This window comes from Carassius auratus, chromosome 1 (genome assembly GCF_003368295.1).
Source record: "Carassius auratus strain Wakin chromosome 1, ASM336829v1, whole genome shotgun sequence".
Taxonomy (NCBI): domain Eukaryota; kingdom Metazoa; phylum Chordata; class Actinopteri; order Cypriniformes; family Cyprinidae; genus Carassius; species Carassius auratus.
In genome coordinates, this window is record NC_039243.1 from 32,983,965 (window position 1) to 33,004,077 (window position 20,113).

General features: G+C 34.8%; 3 protein-coding genes across 3 annotated transcripts; 1 reads left to right on the forward strand and 2 right to left on the reverse strand.

Moving 5' to 3' along the window:
• Window positions 1–5,082: 5,082 nt before the first annotated feature.
• Window positions 5,083–7,402, reverse strand: LOC113093304 (dihydropteridine reductase-like). Its single transcript, XM_026259292.1, has 7 exons — window positions 7,293–7,402; window positions 6,997–7,089; window positions 6,726–6,822; window positions 5,768–5,908; window positions 5,543–5,651; window positions 5,376–5,459; window positions 5,083–5,298 (listed from the first exon to the last, which is right to left on the reverse strand). Exons 1-7 carry the CDS (start codon window positions 7,383–7,385, stop codon window positions 5,196–5,198), a joined length of 720 nt encoding a protein of 239 aa, XP_026115077.1. The 5' UTR covers window positions 7,386–7,402; the 3' UTR covers window positions 5,083–5,195.
• A 330-nt stretch (window positions 7,403–7,732) lies between these two features.
• On the forward strand, window positions 7,733–18,337 carry LOC113094235 (general transcription factor IIE subunit 2-like). Its single transcript, XM_026260152.1, has 8 exons — window positions 7,733–7,855; window positions 8,913–9,076; window positions 15,708–15,799; window positions 16,403–16,510; window positions 17,223–17,405; window positions 17,696–17,789; window positions 17,921–18,036; window positions 18,167–18,337. Exons 2-8 carry the CDS (start codon window positions 8,914–8,916, stop codon window positions 18,284–18,286), a joined length of 876 nt encoding a protein of 291 aa, XP_026115937.1. The 5' UTR covers window positions 7,733–7,855; window position 8,913; the 3' UTR covers window positions 18,287–18,337.
• On the reverse strand, window positions 11,003–13,428 carry LOC113095153 (small integral membrane protein 18-like). The gene is made up of 2 exons (XM_026261017.1): window positions 13,345–13,428; window positions 11,003–11,364 (listed from the first exon to the last, which is right to left on the reverse strand). Exon 2 carries the CDS (start codon window positions 11,361–11,363, stop codon window positions 11,151–11,153), a length of 213 nt encoding a protein of 70 aa, XP_026116802.1. The 5' UTR covers window position 11,364; window positions 13,345–13,428; the 3' UTR covers window positions 11,003–11,150.
• Window positions 18,338–20,113: the final 1,776 nt, after the last annotated feature.

A 20,113-nucleotide genomic window follows, 5' to 3' on the forward strand; every position in this document is an offset into this window, starting at 1 on the left:
GCGCGCGTTTCTCTACTTGTATTTTTCCATCTCTTTCTTTATGACTCACACAAGAGACTTGCTCTCCCACATACATACAGTCACATTCTCTCTCTGTCTCTCACTCTCTCCTATTGTTTGGAGACATACACACAATTTTATTCTTTTTAAAAAACAATATAAACTTTCAGCACAGTTTCCATTCGTTTCTATGATAAAAATCTCTCTTATGTAATAAGAGACAGAGCAAGCCCATATGGATTCTATTACTCTCTTGTTTTAGGGGGAGAGCAGGGCCCCAAAGTTCACCTCCTTTACTTCACTTTCTTTTTTTTCCCTTTTAGTCTCTTTTTCTCATGGCCAAAATCAAGACACTCCCTCTATTTTTACAAAACACAGTAGAGTAACACACACACGCACACATATGCACAGTTCCTGTTGCTTCATTTTGTGAATGTGTGATTGATAGTTCAGTGCTCATGTGGCTTCACAATGCAAAGTGTAGGTATACTAGTAAAGAGGATCAGACACACACACACACACACACACACACACCTCCCCCTCAGGTCAGTTAATAAGAGTGGTTGCTGGGCTCTTTGTGTGCGTTGTGTCTCTTGGGGAAAGGCGAGGGTGGAGAGGGGGGTCTAAAGGAATGGAATTTACCCACTCCACTGCTGTATAAATGGAGAGCGAGAGAGAGAGAGAGAGAGAGAGAGAGAGAGAGAGCAGGATAATGAGAAGGCTCTCTATCCATGTCTTATTGTTTATCAATTTTCCTCCCGTCTCTATGGTGACTTGATCAAAGATGACCACAAGATGTCACTCTCTGATCTGCCTTTAGTTAATGGTCATTAGCAAGAGGACTGAGAATAGCAGAATTTCTGGGAAGGACAAGGTCTAAATATATATATATATATATATATATATATATGCTGTATATGGGGTTCAAATGTGTGAATGTGTGAACACATTGAAATTAAGAGATTCAAAATCCAATTTATATATATATAAATACACTGAAATGTTTTGATGTAAAGAGAATTCAGATTTACAAGTCTCTTCATTTTCTCACACAAGTTTTATAAGATTTTTTTACTCAATTTTTTAATTTAATTTTATTAATTTTATTTAGTTTATTTGGACAATATAAATATATACGATAAAAAGCAAAGAAATACCATTACCCAGAAAACCTGAATCTCATTAAGATAAAAAGAAGTAAAAATATATAAACATGTATAAATTGCATCAAATTATTAACAGCATAACTTAAAAATCAAAGATAATATACACCAGAAGCAAACACTATAAGATACATGAAATACATAAATAACAAGAAATATGGAAACAGGATTAAATGGCAGAAATAAAAATGTCTTTTAAGCATCTTTTATAATGTATTAAAGAAAAAAAATTCACCAGGTGGGATGAATCATTCCATAATTTGAGTGAGAAAAACTGCTGGACCACATGATTTTAAAATCATGATTACGAACAGGATTTGTATGAATGCATGCTGCTTGCATTAAACTAAAGAACAAGAACTGTATGAAATATCAAGAAATTCATTTTAATGTGCTATTCATTGTTTCACTCAGATTTATTCAGATATTATGTGTAGTAAAATAATTGTTAAAGAACAAAGTGTCTAGCACAAATGTTTGAAATTAAATGTGTATGTGAGGGCCACATCAAGGAAAAATAAAAATGAAAGAGAAATAAAACATATTTTATGAAATGTAAATAAACCTAAAATCCAGTTAGATTATAATGAACGTCCAAGGATCTTGCTCTTCATTTAGAGCAGACGTGACCCTCTCTGACCTTGCACAAGCAATCTCACTAAGTCGCATGAGTGTGTGTTTTATTGTGCAATTACTGCATGCCATTCCACAAACACACACACATATGCATCTATACATATGGATTATCAAGAGAAGGGAAAATAGAGACAGAGTGAGTCAGAAAGAAAGATCCACATGGATTTTATAGTTGAATCATTTGATTAAATATTAATGCAACCTCAGATTCTCAAAAATATAATCCACAGACACTACAATATATAGGAGGGAGTACAAACACACACACACACACACACACACACGCACACACACACACACAATAAACATACTAACACATACTAGATATGAACACTAAAGACACTCCACACACTGAAAACATTCATACCACCACTGTAAAAAATAAATATATATATAATCTTAAAGATTTTTATGTCTTGTTTTAAAGTAAAAATATCTACACAATTTTCAGGACAAGAAGATTTTACCAGACAAACAAAACTGTACAATATATGACCATTAAATATATTTAAATTAATTTAGTCTTATTAAAAACATTTTTTTTTCATTTTTTGAATGCCAAACTATATCTAGACATTTCATATCTGCTTTCAGCATTTTACTTTATTAAAGCAAATATATATATATATATATATATATATATATATATATATATATATATATATATATATATATATATATATTGTATAATGTGTATAATGTGTATAATGTGATATAGCATTGAATTATTTTGAAATTACTGCTTTATTTTCTCTATTTGACAGCAGAAAATGTGCATTTTTTCATATTCAAGGTTCTACAAGGCATGGATATCAGCCAGATTCATCAAAAAAAAAATTGATTTATATAGAAATAAAACATTATATAAAAATTAAAACATAATTAAAAGGGAATTTTAATTAATTTAATTTATATATGGATTCAACATAAAGTGCATGATGTCGACAAAATACACTGTACTTGCTGTATAACAATGCTCGCATTACAAACAAATCACATACAAAAGAATTATAATCAAGAGTCATTTACAACCAATTAGTAGTCAAATTTTAAAGGAGTAAAGAATAGCAGCACACATTCAACCGCTCAGGAGTAACAAACACAACTTCAGCTTCGCTTGCTTCAGCTTCTACCAATCACTATTCTTTAGATCTGACGTTGTCATAGCAACCTCAACTCAGTGACCTCGTTCTTTCAGCTTTGAAATTATGGGCTGCCCAGCCTGATAACAAGCGAGAAAAAACAGAGATAGAGAAAATACTTTTTCCTATTTTCTATTGCTGCTGCTGCAATGCAATGCCACAGCCTACTGTAATTTCTGAAATTATGAAACATTATGAATCCACCACAAATCTCAGTTAATTAAATTCATTACAAATAATGACAATACAAATAATAAGTGCATGCAGTGCATTAGAAATTAGTTATTCCAATTCAACGACTCCTGGACAAAATACAGCACAATTTTGTATGCCATGCCTGATAATAATGATGTAATTCTTAACAAGCTGTTTTTATTATTAACACCATCTAATATTTGCAGAAACTAATCATTAAAAAAATATGCATCACCAAATATTCTTAATTTCAGTCCTCAAGTGTCACATATTTGATACGTTCATTGTCTTCTAATTCAACTAATTCACAACTGGTGTCTTATAGAAAGACAGATGATGATGATGATGATGTTAAAAGGTAATACATATTTTTTTCTTGGCACTCATTCGACTCCTTAATACCAACTAGAGCATCATTTGACTACTTTTTCTGATTGTGTACATGCATCTATAGCTTTCAGAAGCACACATCCAGCAGATCCGCAAGCAAACATCATCTGGTGTTGACTCCAGTGTCTTCAGATGTTAATGTAGAAGGACTGAATGAGGAAGAATGGGAGGTTTTGTGTGGCCCTGCAGGAAAATCCTGCTACAAACAAAACCTGCTCATGAATGTTACGAAAGGGTTCTTAGCTGTTGCATCATGTGGAATCTCATTATATTAATAAACCTCGAAAAGGCTCACTGGTGCAATCGTGCAACAATTTTGCATCGTATTATACATTCATTAGTTTATTTACATTCGCAGGAATGAAAATGAAAAAATTGACCTATTTGTGCTAATGTTGTTTCAAATTCATATGATCTCTGGGGAACACATACGAAGTAAGGCAGAATTTTTATAATCTTTTGTTTATACAATGACAGTGGATGAATGTGAAATTGGGCCACTCAACATTAAGTTGCAACATCAATGCAATTCACATTTGATACTTTTAACTTCATTTGATTGACTTTCTATTTATGCATTTTTTTTTTTTTTTTTTGCTTTGCTTTGCTTTAATGGAACTTGCATGTCACCCCCAGATCACCATGAATTTTTTATTAGAAAAGAGCAGCATGAACGTTTTGAGAAATCTCCTTTTGTGTTCCATGCAAGACAAAACAAAATGACAGGAAGTAAACGACAGAATTGAGATTAGAATGTCTTGATTTTTCAGGCATCAAATGGCACTTCCCAACATGTACTGAATGTTTACTATAGATTTACAGAGAAAGCTGTACCCTAAATTCAAAAAATTTCCTGAAATAGCATTTTAAAGTGAAATATTACTCTCTGTACCTCATTTGTGTCATGGTTTCCTCTCAATCATGATTATAAAACAGGAGAAGATTAACATGTTAAGTGTTAAAATGTTAAAATTATAAAAAGACATAATTGTTATTTTCTACTGTTGCTATTTAAAAATTCTACTTCATTATTTCTACAATATAACTCATTATGCGTTATATGACTCAAATGACTTTTTTTTTTTTTACATGGAGTGCATCTCTTTTCTAGTAGCTCAGGAACTATTATCATTTTCCCATTTCATCTAAATTACTGTAAATTTAACACTCATTTCATAAATCATATATTCTTGTTACAATAAAAGCAAGTTTATAAAGAGAAAATAAGGCAATAGTTGAGTACCTAAATGAATTGCCGATCCTCACAAAAAAAAAAACTGCATCACTTAGTTAAAGCATTTTTCTAGCTTGATATTTTTTTTTTTTAATAAAATATAAAAAAAAAGATTATTTTTTTGTAAGGACCCAAAGGAGAACCTGTAATTGAATTAAACATCAGCGCCCCCTCATGGTAAGAAATAGAAGGGAGAAAAAAAAAAGAATCAAAATGCATCAGAATAGGACATATTTATTGCTATTTTTTGCCGTCACATTAACAGAACATCATCTTAGACATTTTTATGCAATAATCCTATTTTAAAGAGCTACAATTTACAGTATGTTGATGTTTACATGTAAACAAAAAAGCAATAGGACAAAAAGTATCACTAATGCAGAGACAGTAGTGGGTTATAGGCATGATTTGAAGGATTGTGAAAAATGATATTAATCATGACACCGGTGTAGCCTCCGTTTTTCCGTCTGCAGTAACCAGCTGCATCAGAGTACCTGAAGGAGGTCTGTTCTCTCCCGCAGTCCACTTATAGAACATCCTAGAATACACAAAACAGATCACGGTTTAGATCACACACACCACATACTAAAGATGCTCCCAAACACGCGTACTCACTCTGATATGTACTCCAGCGGTGTCCAGGAAGAGACATCACCATCCGGCATGGACTTTCTATTCATGGGTGTATCCAAAGTCACTCTAAAAGAAGTAGTTATCAGTTGGCTTTAAAAACAAAAATATATGCATGGATGAAAATGAGTTACTATATCGTCATTCCTTACGGAAGTATTGCAACTGCAGTAGATCCTGGAGGAAGACCACTATTTGGCGCGCTCAGGCTCTGACACAACTGATGAACCGCTGCCTTCGCCATGCCATAACCAATGCATCCTACAGTGCCAATGAGAAAGAACACTTCTATACACATAAAAACACACATGCTTGTATACACGCACTTTATATTAAACCTGCTCTAAATGTCCTGCAGTAAATGTAAGCATGCATACCTGCTGTTGGACCCAGTGCTGCTTTAGCCCCTGCCAGTGTGAGCAGCCCCCCCTCTCTCAGGTGTTTGGATGCTAGGTGACTGCAAATCGTGGAGGTCCACACACTCTGCTTCCACATCAGATCGGCATTCTTATACAGAGCTGAGGTGCACAGAATACATTCATACTCAATAGAAACTAATATAATAATTTAGATTTTAATAGATTTTGAAGATAGCGCCCCCTTGTGATAATACTTAGAATGCAACATTTCAGAAAGCAATGGCAAATAAAAATTCAACTTGCATAGTCAGTGAATGTGTTTGTTTAGAGTATGCATTTTGCATTTAGATTTAAAATGTGACAATGTTCTGGAGTCAAGATTTGGTGTTTCATAAATCAGAGGTTTTCGACAAGAAGGCTTTAGCAAAAATTAGTGGCATGATTTAAAGGTGAAATTTATGCCATGATTTACTCACCCTCAAGCCATCCTAGGTATATATGATTTTATTCTTCCAGACGAACACAATAAAAGTTATATTTAAAAATATCCTTGCTTTCCCAAGCTTTATTATAGAAGTGAATGGCTGTTGAGATTTTGAAGGCCAAAAAAGTGCATCCATCCATTATAAAAAGTGCTCTGTGAGGTGAATAAAGGCCTTCTAAAATTACCATTTTAAATGTAAATGACAGGGTAATTAATTTTTATTTTTAAGTGAACGATCCGTTTAAAATTATTTTAATGTTATCATTAATAATATAATTAATTTTAATATTAAGCAAAATCCATTTATCGACATAATTAATTTAATATTTAATTATAAATCTTTTTATTTAATAAAAGTTCTTTAAACTTCTGGAAGCACATATATGCACACTATATTCTCTATTATATAGATGGCCTTTGACAGTGGAAGGTCTTTGAGTCAGAAAGGTTGTGTATAGGTTATGCATTGCTTCTGTGTGTGCATTTACTAACTTTTGGCCTTGGCACTGCCTCCTGCCCAACCTCCTGCCACACACAAGATGGCATCAACCTTATCTTCACCCAACAGCTCACCCACATCAGCTGTCACCTGAATAAAAAAAGAAAGACAGAGACGTAAATATTTGGCAATTTCATAAAGATGGCAATAGCGTCTGCTGATAACCATTCCTAGTTTTTTAAATAAACGCAAATGCACAATTAAAATAAATATTGTTAGTTAAACATACTTCATAATCTTCAGTCATAAAAAGTCATTTTTAACCTGGTTGGCTTGCTCAGTGAAGGATTCAGTCATCTTAACTGTAACATTGGCATTGGCTTCTTCATTGGCATTGAGATCTATAGAGGCAACCCACTGTAAATGACAAAACACACAGCTGAAATAACATGATCCACCTTATTTACACAGTGTATGACAGACCACAATAAATGTATGTGAACTGTGACATATGAATTAATAATTAACAACAGCATCACTAAAACACATGTCTGATTAACAAACTAAAGAGCTATTTATTTTTAATGACATGAGCTGTCTTTTGGGTTAAGACACCTTACCCAGTTTTTAGCTCTGAAGTACTGCACACATGCAGATCCTAGAGCCCCCTTTCCTCCGTAAACAAGCACTCTGTGGGCTTCAGTAGCTGCCATGCTATTCCTGCCTTCAGAGGAACACGAGTTCGTGTTATGCAAGAAAATCCGCACGTGCGCCTCCTACAGGTAAAGACGAGAGGAGCAATCCGAGTTTTAATAGTGTTGGTTGTTCAAGCATTCTAAAATGTTTGTATGAACGGGTAAAACAATTCATTTTTTCTCCAGTTTAATGTTTGAAAATATTTTACCAAGACCAGTGAATGTAAAATCCGTACAGCGCAACATATGTAGTACTCTTTTTGACCAGCAGGCGGCGAAGGACGTCTTTCCAAATCACAATTAAAAACAACGTAAAAGAAGAACGCAGCTCTTCCGCAGGAAGCTCATGTTGTTGTGTAGCATATCTAGGACCCCGTGAAAAGTTTCCCACTTCTCTTCATCGCTAAATCGACAGCATATAATGGTTGAAAATAATATTTAAGCTTTAGCTGACCTGTTTCTCTCTGAGAAGCCTGTGAGGTTATCAGGTAACGCTGAGAACTATTTCTACAGTAAATTGTGTTTTTGCATGTTTTGTGTTACTGTGATTTTGTTTATATTAAACGTCCTTTGTTAGATATTTAATATCCACTCGGTGTTGACTGTAAACAAGTGATTTATCTCTGTATTTTGGATCTGGATAAACTTCCATCTGTGTCTGTAAATTAACCTGTTAACTTCCTAACGGCCCCTCAGTGGGACGCCTACGTTTACTACAATATATTACAATTAAATCCTAATCTAATCATGACAAACTATATATCGTTGGAAAGGTCTAAGACTCCTAAATAGATATTTTACCAATTGTTTTTGTTAAAAATTATGTATGAAAAGTAATAGATTAATTTATGGCAAGAGTGCACCTCAAAAAACCTTTGTCTGACCTTTGTCAATCACACTTTAGAAATCATCAGAAATGATATATCACTTCAAAACTTTAAATCTCAAAATTCACCCTAAAACAAACATTGCATTACCATGAAAATGGTACATAAAAATCATATAAAAAATATTTTTCAGTCATGAATTATAAAAATTTAGGTTAGATTTAGATTTTTTTTTAAGTATATGTTCAAAAATGTGAGTGACAGTTTAGAGGTTTAAATAACAAATTGCGTTACGAACCTAAAAAGTGTTTGTTCTTGAATAAATTAACTTAGTTGGGCCAGAAATCAAATGAAAAGCAGCCAGTGCATCCAAGTTATGGGAACTAGCTGATTATGATTACAGCTTTACTGTTATTCCTAATATTATTGGTAAAGTAAATAATTGTGTCCAAACCTTTGACTAATAGAGTATATCATCTCATCAGATGTAATGGTTCTATTTTCAGCTTATATTTTATAGTTTAAAGTGCACTGATTTATTTCTCTTATTCATAGTTTTGGCTTGCACCAACCTGTTATAACATTTGTGTATTTATGTACAGTTCTGATCTAATTGCTAGCCTTATTTATAATGTCATAGATGGAAATGAATAAGTTAATTGATATGCATGTGTAAACATTGTTGGATGCAATGATTGACTGTATTGTATGTGTGTAGGATGGATAAAGCTCTGTTGAGAGAGCGAGAGCTCTTCAAAAAGAGAGCACTGTCCAATCCCGCTGTAGAGAAGAGACCAGCAACATCTGATGCCTCTGGATCTTCCAAGAAGAAGAAGAGCAGACCTGACAAAGAGACGTCATCCTCCTCCAAAAACAGCACAGGTCAGAGTCTTTCGAGTTTTATTTTCATCAAAGAACTCGGAAGAAAGAAAAAAGATCACGGTTTCCACAAAATATGAAGCAGAACAACTAATAAATCAGCATATTAGAATGGTTTCTGAAGATCACGTGACACTGAAGACTGGAGGAATGATGCTTAAATTCACAGGAACACATTACATTTTAACATAAGAGAATATTCTTTCAAAAACATTTAAAACAACGTACAACCCCACACTTTTGAATGGTAGTCTATATAGATTTCTTCTATATCATATTTATTGTACTGATGATTTAACATTAATTAAATGGCCTTGGCGTATCTAAACCATTGTATTTTTTGTTAGTTTTGGGAGATGCTTGAACATTACCAATCCTCAACTTAAAAAGTAGCTAAAAGTAAAGAATGACTTTGGTGTTTTTGTCAGCCTGGTTCATTGCAATCTGATTTGCCGAAACGCTTTTCTAAAATAAAAGCATCTTTATATCAGCTCCATCTTTATTGTCTTGAGTAAAAGTAGTTTCAGTGACTAGAATGATATTGAGGATTCTTAAATTTATGTCAGTGAGCCTAACATGTAAAACCAGGAGATATATATATATATTTATTTATAAATCATTAATTTATTTATTTAGTAATTATTTATTCATTCATTATTTATTCATCTATTTAATAATTTATTTATCTGTTTAATAATTTATTATTTATTATTTTTTAATTAATTTATTAGTTTATAAACGTATTAATTATCATTAATCTATTTGTTTATGTATTTATTAAATTTATTTTGAATTATTTATTATTTTTATTTATTTATTTTTATTTTTTGTGGAGTGTCAACCAGGCATGTCGCAATCATCAATATATAGACTTATTGCACAATATATGTACATATATTGTGCAATATATCTGTACTTAATTATTTACTTAATTTTTAAATTAATTATTCATGCCACCATGTTTTGTACATCTCACTTGTGCCTGTGTCTTTTGCAGCTTCTCGTTCATTATGTGATGTAGTCGTGAGGAGCTGGTTCAAATTTAAAACATGCTTCAACGAAAAAAAAGTTTAATCTGCAGATTTAGTCTTGTTTAGGGATCTGTGCCTTCGTGCATACAGACATCAGACTACTGAGTAAGTTAGTAATTGTCTTTTTCAACATTTAAAGAAAAGAAGGTCCGGTGAAAAATCTGTAGATGGAAATATCTCCATACAAGTTCGTTGTGCTTTTTTTTTTTTTCTACTCGTTACTTTTTTTGTTTAAAAAAAAAGGTTATTTACTATTTATTAAGGTTTTTAAGGTATCTACTAATTGGATACTTAATTTCCACGATCTAAAAATTCTCAAAAATAAAGTTTGTTGTCGTTTTATGCTGTTACATTAAGATTTTATATTCAGTGGCATAAAATGTTCTTTAAAATGACAGTAATATTGATTATCGCAATTATTTCTGGGGCCATATATGGCACAACAATAAGTTGTTATTGTGACAGGCCTGTTGTCAGCAAGGCACAGAAAAGCAAAGCTCAAGGACAAGCCTGTTTCTGCACGTTTTTGAGCATGTAGACCGATTTAAATTTATTTTCAGCAGATGATGATATCTTCCGTGACCCTTACGGGAACTACACATTTCTTGTGTTCGTGTGATTTTTATTATATTATTTTAAATACACATTTTTAAGGCATTGCAAAGATGCAATAATTGACATTTAGTGCATTTAGTTATGCATAACAATTACTCACATATAAAAATTCTATAATACAGACATGTAGACGTTGTCATCCCACACAAAGGGAAAGATTCATCTCAACAAAAAATTCAACAGGTTTATATCATCATCATCACAGAATACTACTTGAATACTGAAGAGGAGATAATGAGGTGCACATACTAGCTAGATTTCCCTCTTTCTGGTGTAAATCTCATTTAAGATTTGAAGCCATGGAGACACCTGTGCAGTGTATTGCTGTTGGAGCTAGTGAGAGTAGAGCGCTTCTGTCTCTGTATGTGTCTGGTGTGTGTTTTACGGCACTCCAATCTGGTGAAGAGCTCGGTCCAAATCCATGGTTATGACTAGACCACCTCGTCCTGCTGGCGGCGCACGTCTCGAACGGTTTTGGTTTTGGTGAAGCATCCGCAGTCCAGCAGCTCATAGAGGAACGCCAGCGTGGCGAGGGAGAGGATGGTGAGGATGAAGAGGAGCAGGATGATGAAGCAGGCGATGTTCCAGCCATCGTGAAAGGGATAGATCTGCTGGATCAGAGCAGAACTGCTGGACATGTTCATACTGCAGAGAGACCGATGCATACAGTCAGTTATTGAGGAGGAAGATGGAAGAAGAGCTAGCTGGTGGCAGGGTGATTGACAGATTGAATAACAATTTCAACACACTACTTTGTGTGTGTTTGGTGTTGATGGGAAATGCACATTCATTATTTCATACAGTGCTTTAGCTGTCAGCCAGACATTGCAACCCACTGTTCTTGAGTATCTTTCATCATACAGTAAGTGCAGGGTTTGACACAGACCATGTTAAGACAAAGAGAGCTCAACTCTAGTTTGATGCATCTTTGTCCACACCTCATCTTAACTCCTTTTATTGGGAACAGATAAACCCAAAATCAGAATAATTACTCAGGAATTACTCAAAGTTGATTAGTTGCTTTAGGCAACCCTTAAATTATATGAAAAAAAAAACAGATTTGCAGTGCAAAGGTACAAGTAAGTTATTATTGCGACATACTGTAAAATCATAAAGTTGCATCTACTGTTTGTGGTAATGCAAAAAAAAGAATGTAATTCTTTTAATTCAGGATTGGTTGCTTTTAGGTTCATGCATTCTAAAAAAAATACATTGTCGTTGGTAAGATTTTGTAATGCATATGAAGTTTGCATGTATTTAATAAAAAAGAAAAAAGATAAAAACAGTAAGACCAGTAAATATTATAGCCATTTGATTCAAATATTTTGTTTTTTTTACAAAAATTAATATATTCCTGTGAATTTTCAGCATCATTACTGCAGACTTCAGTGTCACATGATCCTTAAAAAAATCATTCTGATATGATTTGGCACTCAATTTCTCAATTTTGTGGAAACCATGATGCAAGATTCTGTGATGCATAGAAAGTTTCAAAAGAACAGCATTTATTTGAAATTAATTTTTTTTGGAAGAAATTAAGTCGTTACTGTCAGTTTGATCCGCTTAATGCACCCTTGTCGAATAGAAGCAGTAATTTCTTAAAAAAATAAATAATAATAATCTTACTGACCCCAAACTTTTGAATGGTAGTGTACTTAGGTAGGTTCAAATATTCCTAGCCTAAAATGCAGAGATAAAAACATAACGCTTTGGAAATCTACTGGAAATATATTATACCATCCAGGCAGCTTTAGCATACTATTTTCAATGCACCTTTGGGATTTTTTTGGGTATTGGCGACTCCTAATCTTACATGTTATGTAGGACAAATGAATCGAGATGAATCAGCTGACCTAGTTTGCTTGAGTGGACATTGCGTATGTTGTGTAGGTTTAGACCAGAGTGAAAGTTTTGTTTACAGCATTTCTCAGATAATTGGATATTTGTATATGGTGTTAGAAATTCATTCTAATGAGCAATCAAAAGGTTTTCTGAATAACACGTCACCAAAGCGGGATCTGTGCACGTCAGGAATGCAGTCTTAGATGTAATTAGGTTAAGTGTAACATGAGCCACGCGAAAGCATTTCTCACACGTCACGCTTCTGCAGGAATACAGCTTCACTTTCGATTCAACCATGACTTAGAAGACCATTCCTCCATCTCCAGAGAGATATAAACCTCCTTTCCCATTCAGTTATTCAGTTTTTATTTTCATAAGTCCCATCTGAAAATGACAGATGGCTTCTGCTTGTCCATTTCTTTCAAGCCCCTTTTCTAATGTTAGTCTCCTTTTGAGACTTACAGATGATAGAGAATGAGATTTTCTTGTTAGATATTCAGTACGCAATCAGTCTGGTGCTCTCTGGTGTTATGATCAAGAAATACACCGTCTTGATCCACGTCCGAACAAGATCTGATGTTTTAATTACCTTTTATATGTTTGTGACACATTTGTGCATGTCACATTTTAGTTATGGTTGCACACCTTCGTCATGTGTATATACTGAATATAAAGAGTCCATTATTTAAAAAATCCATTGAAGATTGATTATGTGATGGTGATGTTTTAGTCTGAGTATAGAATCAGTTGCATTGTGTTGTGTGGTATAAAAGCAGGACGTACCTGGGTGTGAGTGTCTGGATGCGGGGTGATGGAGCAGCCTCTTCCTCGTCTGTGTGTTGTCTTTCTTGCTGCTCGTGCTCTCTCTCTCTCTCTCTCTCCCTGTTCCACCCTAACCTGGAATCATGTATTGCACTGGCTGGTCCGAGTCTCTGCTTCGACGCCATTGGCTGGCGGTCCTGTCTTTCAAAGCATCAGCCATCCAACCTACTGTGACGCATCTGCTCTCAGCGTTAAGTCCCGCCCACATGATGAATCATTCATGAGTCGGTGCCAAGATGCGGCTGAGACTGGCTGTGCTCCAGTTGCAAGGGTTTGAGAGCACGGTGTGGAGGAGGAAGAGGGTGTGATGCTAGAGAGACATGCACTGAGAAAATTATTATTTTCACCACGGTTTCTTACAAGGGGCTTGAGGTGAAGAAAACCGTATAAGCACAGACAATCAAAGAATCATTGTCCAGTTTTGCATTGGGATTATTTGTCAGTTTTTTGCATGAGAATTGTAAATTTTATTTAATTGTTTTAATTTCCCAAATTGCCCACGTTTGCTTTTTTATAAAGCTGCTTGGTTTGTAAATCAAAATAAAAAAGCATAGGATATCAAAGATGCATGCATCTATACATCCTTTAAAAATGTATCAAATGAAGGTATAGACCAATGCTACTTTTGCATCATCGAAGGTTAACGCCCTTTTTTGGGGGAAAACAAACGGATTTTCCCGATACAGAACTCCCTCTAATTTCTTGATAGCAAAAATGGCAGAAACATACACACTCTCTTTGCGGGCAGAGGACCGTGAGAGGTATTTAAAGAAGCTACTGGATACGGTGTTTACAGAGGTTTTCCTTTGAAATTGTCGAAAACTGGATTAATAACCCCACGCAGCGACCAAATATGGACATCTAACGTTACCATTATCTCGTGGAATTACCAAGTAGCCTATTTTTGTCATTAACACACTCACAGTATGATAAACTAGACGATGAGGCCATGTCAAGAGGAGTCGTGGTTTACTTGGATCATTTCACTTGATTTAAGCTATTGACAGTTTTGTTGTAGTTAGAAATACGAAGCTGCTAGTAGCTACGTGATTAACGTTAGCTCTCATTAGGCACGCTGCCTTGGCTGTTAACTGATTTTAAGTTTGAAATATTTGCAGGCTAGGACTAAACAATATAAATATTATACAATATCTGTTTGTAATGGTGTCTGACAGGCCTGTACACATCAGAAACAATGAAAAACAAAAGGTCCCTGGAGCGAGTGCTGTATCAGGAATCCGTTTGTTTTCCCCCAAAAAGGGGCGTTACCCTTCGATGACGCAAAAGTAGCGTTGGTCTATCTCTGTGGAGAGGATGTGACAAATAATAGATTTCTAGATTAATAGAACTGGATTGCTCATGACATCTTAAAAGTGAAGCCACTGCTCCGCTATATTGGTGTTCCCTAGTATTCCCATGCATCCTATTGAAGTAAAAGGAAAGTATCCTTTTATGCTTTGTTTACACACACATTCACCTTGTACAGTTATTCACTGTTTATGTAACTTTTGTTATAGTTCTATATTGTTCACTGGCTTGTTTACTCTGGGGATTAAATGTATAACTTTCAAAAAAAAAATCGAATCGAAATTGTATTTAATAAAGTAAGATATTTTTTTTTTGAATCCCTTAAAAGAAATTTCCATGCCAGATCACTCACACAAAGCATATCCTTAAAAATACAAACCGACACAAGAATAATTTGATTTATTAAGCATTAAATATAACTAACCGTTAGCATCGAATAAGCATTGTATTGCACAATAAGACGATATGCAAAAAATGTGATCAATTTACATTTGCTAACGACTATTAAAAACACATAAATAAATGCCTGTTTTTGATATCATGTTGTCCAAAGCAATAACAAACAAGCTGAAATGAATGATTATATATTTACTGTGCTTACCAGAAATGTTATTTCAATTATATTAATAACAGTGCAGCTTTGTTATTGTCATTAATCTGGTATATATTCCTGTATCACACATTTTTATCATTCAGAATAGAATAGAAGGCTATTTTACTGTCATCCAGATGAGATCTGTTTTTGTCAAAGGTTTTACTTTGCATTAGAGAAAGTGTTGGGAAATTGGTTACATCAAAGAAATAAATGAAGGCATCTGAATGGACGGAGTGCTTTTTTCACTTTACACATCACATTTGTTTTGCTTTTTCATTTCACTCTTGGTTTTTGACATGTCTCTTTATTCAGAAAGTGTGTGTTGACCGCTGAAAGAGTGTAAATGGAATGGTTACAGTAGTTCTGCATTAAGACACTTATTATAGTTTCTTATCGTCTTTGTTATCTTTTCACCGTTCAGATCCCAGCAATGGCTCTTTCAATCTCAAAGCACTTTCTGGGAGCTCAGGATACAAATTTGGAGTTCTGGCCCGAATTGTCAACTACATGAAGGTAATGCCAAAATTCACACACATTTTCTATCATTTCCACGGGCCAGTGGTCCATCTCACTTTAGTATACATCACAAAGCTTTTCTACTATTCAGAACGCTATTCAAAATCAAATCTCCATGGGAATGAAATGATGATGAGCTGAGCAATCCACACTGTCATTAAACACATGCTGCCTCCATCCAATGCCATGGAAAATGTCTTTCAATCTCAGCGCATCTATTGCCAGTCTCATATCCGTGCCGATTTTGTGATCTAAAAAGATTTGTTCTGATTGCTTGTGAAGGTTATTATTTTGTGTGCTTGGATAAACAGACAAAGAGGAGTTAAACATATAGTTTTCCCAAACTCTTCTTAACAACAGTTGTGGAATTTCACACTAATGTGACTGATATGCATCATCAGAGTTATTTTACAGTTGTTTCATATTGTTGGAAGCAGTGTGTCAGTCTTTTTTGTGTGTGTGTGTGTTAGCCATGACAGTTTTCCACAGTGAAATGATGTCCTCTCTCTGACATGACAGTAATTAAAGGCTGTCAGGCTGTTAACACAGATGTGGCCCATTTAAACTCTCTTTTTACATCTCTTTGTCTTTCTTTCCCAGACGAGGCACCAGAGAGGTGATACTCATCATCTGACTCTGGAGGAAATTCTGGACGAGACCAAGCTGCTGGACATTGGCATGAAGCAGAAGCAGTGGCTCATGAGCGAGGTGTGTGTGTGTGTGTGTGTGTGTGTGTGTGTGTGTGTGTCTCAGCATGAGAGAGATCCATTGGTCCACTAATAATTGCATGGATTGTTTTTATATTGCAATGCATGTTGCCTGTCCTTGCAGCTGTAAATTTGTAAAAATATGCTTTGCATGTAAGAGGTACTTGAATTTCTTGGATGGTAGGAACAATTCTTATTTGATTTACATATGCTCAAAGACTATAGATCTACCAAGACCGTTCACTACTGTTACTTAGAAACTGCAATGTGCAATATGGCCCGCCTTCTAAACGAACGAGCCAATCACAGATTGGTTAAGTCATTACATCACTGCACATTTGCATTGGCTGGTCTAGACTGAAAAACAACCTTCTTTCCTGTCTGTGCATTCATTGGCAGTTCATTTCAGATTTTGGTGCTGATTTTAAATATGTAATTTAATTGCGAGTTCAGCAAACAGCTTTTGAGATTTCAGGATTCCCCCAGGATTCTTTTAGATAGGACTTGGTCTTGGAAATAGGTGTTGCAAATAATGCAACCTAGTGAACAAACTTTCCTTTAATGGGGCTTTGATATAGCGCCATGTATTCCTCTTCACATTAAAATTAGTTTTAAGCAAGGAATGCCATCATTGACCCATCAAAGCAATGTATATTCACACACACATACACCAAACAGTGAAATCTAACCTCTTTCTCCCTCGTTCCCTCCAGGCATTAGCAAGTAATCCTAAAATTGATGTGAGGGAAGGGAAATATGCATTTAAACCCAAGTTTCATCTGAAGGATAAGAAAGCCCTGCTAAGACTGCTGGACAAACACGATCAGCTGGGACTAGGAGGAGTGTTACTCGACGACGTGGAAGAGGGTCTGCCCAACGCAGCCAAGGCTATTAAAGTAATATACCATCATACTGTGTATATATTTACATTTTTGTTAAAAAAAAAACAAAAACAGTACATCTAAAGCAGGAGCTACACAGAAACGTAAAGACCAGTAAACAGATGCACTGAGATTTTATCTTCCGTAAGATTTTCAAATGCTCCTTTTAGCACCTAATTTGCGTGTAATATTTATATTTAGAAATAATTTGACTATGTATTTAATGTGTTGTTCTCAGTAGAAAAGAATCAAATTAGGTGTTTTTTTTGGTTTGAAATCCTTAATTGTGTTTTATTTTGTTCAGGGCGCTTGGGGATCAGATTATATTTGTGACCAGGCCAGATAAGAAGAAGGTTCTTTTCTACAATGACAAACACTGTCAGTTTGATGTTGATGAAGGTGTGTGACGATCATTAACACTGACCGGTGATTGATATTGACCTGATGCAGCATTGTTGGTTACAGAAATTGATTATACAGTAATGCAGGAGGAGCGTCTCTATTTTAACGCCAGTGTCGTTCTTCTCCAGAGTTCCAGAAGCTGTGGCGCAGCGTTCCTGTTGATTCCATCGATGAGGAAAAGATTGAAGAGTACCTGAAGAAACAGGGCATCTCATCCATGCAGGAGACAGGACCAAAGAAAATAGTGCGTTCTGTGTCTCACACACACACATACAGATACACACATGCAGAGAAACACTCTCCCTGGATTGGCTGGTTCATGCATATTTGTGTTTGAGCGAGCGGTTGATGTGATTTGTGATTGGCTGTTGCAGGCGCCCATGCAGAAGAGGAAGAAACCTGGAACGCAGAGAAAGAGACGCTATAAGACTCATAATGATCATCTGAACGGAGTATTGGAGGACTACTCTGATGGAGTTCCCTCCAAGAAGTGACACACACACACACACACACACACACACACACACACACCTTAGAACTGTACTGAGTGATACCAATGAGTATTGATTGTAAATATTTTTTTTCCACTGTGATGTTTTACTTTTTGCTAGTGCTTTAAAAAATGGTAAGTTAAGCTCTTCTTTTTTTAGATTTAAAGATTAAACAAGAGCAATCAAACCGTGTGGAACGTTGTTTTCTTTCAAAGCTATTCATCTGTTTAAAAATGCCTTAATATAAGCACACAAAAGTGTCTTGAAAGATGAAATAAATATATGCAGATAAAACAAGATTTATAAAATCATGCTGTTCTTTTGATATTTATATTAATCAAAGAATCCTGAAAAAAACCCCACAACATTAAGCAACACCGCTGTGCAACAACCATAAAATGTTTTTAGAGCGTCAAATAATATTTGTGACTTACTACAAAAGCCGTCTTGAGTCTCTGGGGTATATTTGTATTAATAGCCAACAATACATTGTATGAGTCAAAATTACTAATTTTTCCTTTGTGCCAAAAATCATTAGGATTTTAAAGATCATGTTCCATTAAGATATTTTGTAAATTTCCTATTGTAAAAATATACATCCTTCATTTTTCATTAGTAATATGCATTGAATTTCATTTTGACAACTTTAAAGGTGATTTTATCAGTATTTATTATATATATATATATATATATATATATATGCATCCTGAGATTCCAGATTTTCAATTAGTTCAGTCAAGTATTGCTAACCATCCTTACAAACCATACATCAATGGAAATCGTATTTATTCAGCTTTCAGATGATGTATAAATCTCAGTTTATACAAGAGTTGTTCCTACTTTTCTGCTTAAGATTTGTTTTGTAAATATGTCTCTTGGTATATATGAATCCATTATTCTGAGCAGCCACTGCCGACTTAGAGAGGAAGAGCTTTCTGAATGACGTCTACAATAATCAGTTTGTTTTGCTCCGAATGAGAGCCCAAACAGCTGATAAAAACATCACAATAATCCACAGCACACCACTACCATCAAATAATGTCTTGTGAAGTGAAAAGCTGTGTGTTTGCGCAAGAAACAAATCCATCAAGACTTTAAACCGCTCTTAACCAATATGTGGGTGGATTTTGGAGGAAGCGTTAGTAAGGATTGTGGAATATGTATTTGGCCAGAAAATATTTAAATGATAAATTTGTTTATTACAATAATGCAGCTTTTGGCTTCACAAGATGTTAACTGCTCAACTGGAGTGGTGTGGATTACTTGTGATGTTTTTATCAGCTGTTTGGACTCTCATTCTGACGGCACCCATTCATTGCAGAGGATATGTTTGTGAGTAAGTGATGCAATGCTACATTTCTCCATATCTGATGAAGAGAAAAACTCATCTATATCTTGGATGGCCTGAAGGGGAGTACATTTAAACATTTTATTTGGCTTAACTATACCTTTAAGGCACTGTAAAAAAAAAAAAGAAAAAAATACTACATGAACCACTCGTTCATTAAATGTGATTTAATAAATGACAATGCAGTATTTATAAAATTACTGCAAGTTCTTGTGTTTACAGAATATAATGTCTATTGTATTCCTGCACTTACAAGGGGTTCACCAAAGGGAACATTAAAATGACTAAATATTGGTGCATCTTGGTGCTCTTGCAGATCCCTACTGGGTTGTGGAGTCTTGTTTATGGATCTGGTCTCAAAAATGAATAAATCAGAAGGAGTTCTGTTTCTCCTTCTGTTAGATCCTGGAAACTCTCCTCATGTGCTGCAGTTGTGCTCAAGGATTTAGTGTTTTATATGTATATAGAGGAGCATTTGTTGT

Bases quoted from the DNA above. Each gene is read 5' to 3' on its own strand.
- LOC113093304 (XM_026259292.1), bottom strand. From the start codon at position 7,385: ATGGCAGCTACTGAAGCCCACAGAGTGCTTGTTTACGGAGGAAAGGGG. The intron at 5,652-5,767 runs GTATGCATGCTT...TTGGCACTGTAG, and splicing joins AGCACTGGGTCCAACAGCAG to GATGCATTGGTTATGGCATG. The intron at 5,299-5,375 runs GTGAGTACGCGT...TGTGTATTCTAG, and splicing joins CCGCTGGAGTACATATCAGA to GATGTTCTATAAGTGGACTG.
- LOC113094235 (XM_026260152.1), top strand. From the start codon at position 8,914: ATGGATAAAGCTCTGTTGAGAGAGCGAGAGCTCTTCAAAAAGAGAGCA. The intron at 17,406-17,695 runs GTAATATACCAT...ATTTTGTTCAGG, and splicing joins ACGCAGCCAAGGCTATTAAA to GCGCTTGGGGATCAGATTAT. The intron at 18,037-18,166 runs GTGCGTTCTGTG...TGGCTGTTGCAG, and splicing joins AGACAGGACCAAAGAAAATA to GCGCCCATGCAGAAGAGGAA.
- LOC113095153 (XM_026261017.1), bottom strand. From the start codon at position 11,363: ATGAACATGTCCAGCAGTTCTGCTCTGATCCAGCAGATCTATCCCTTT.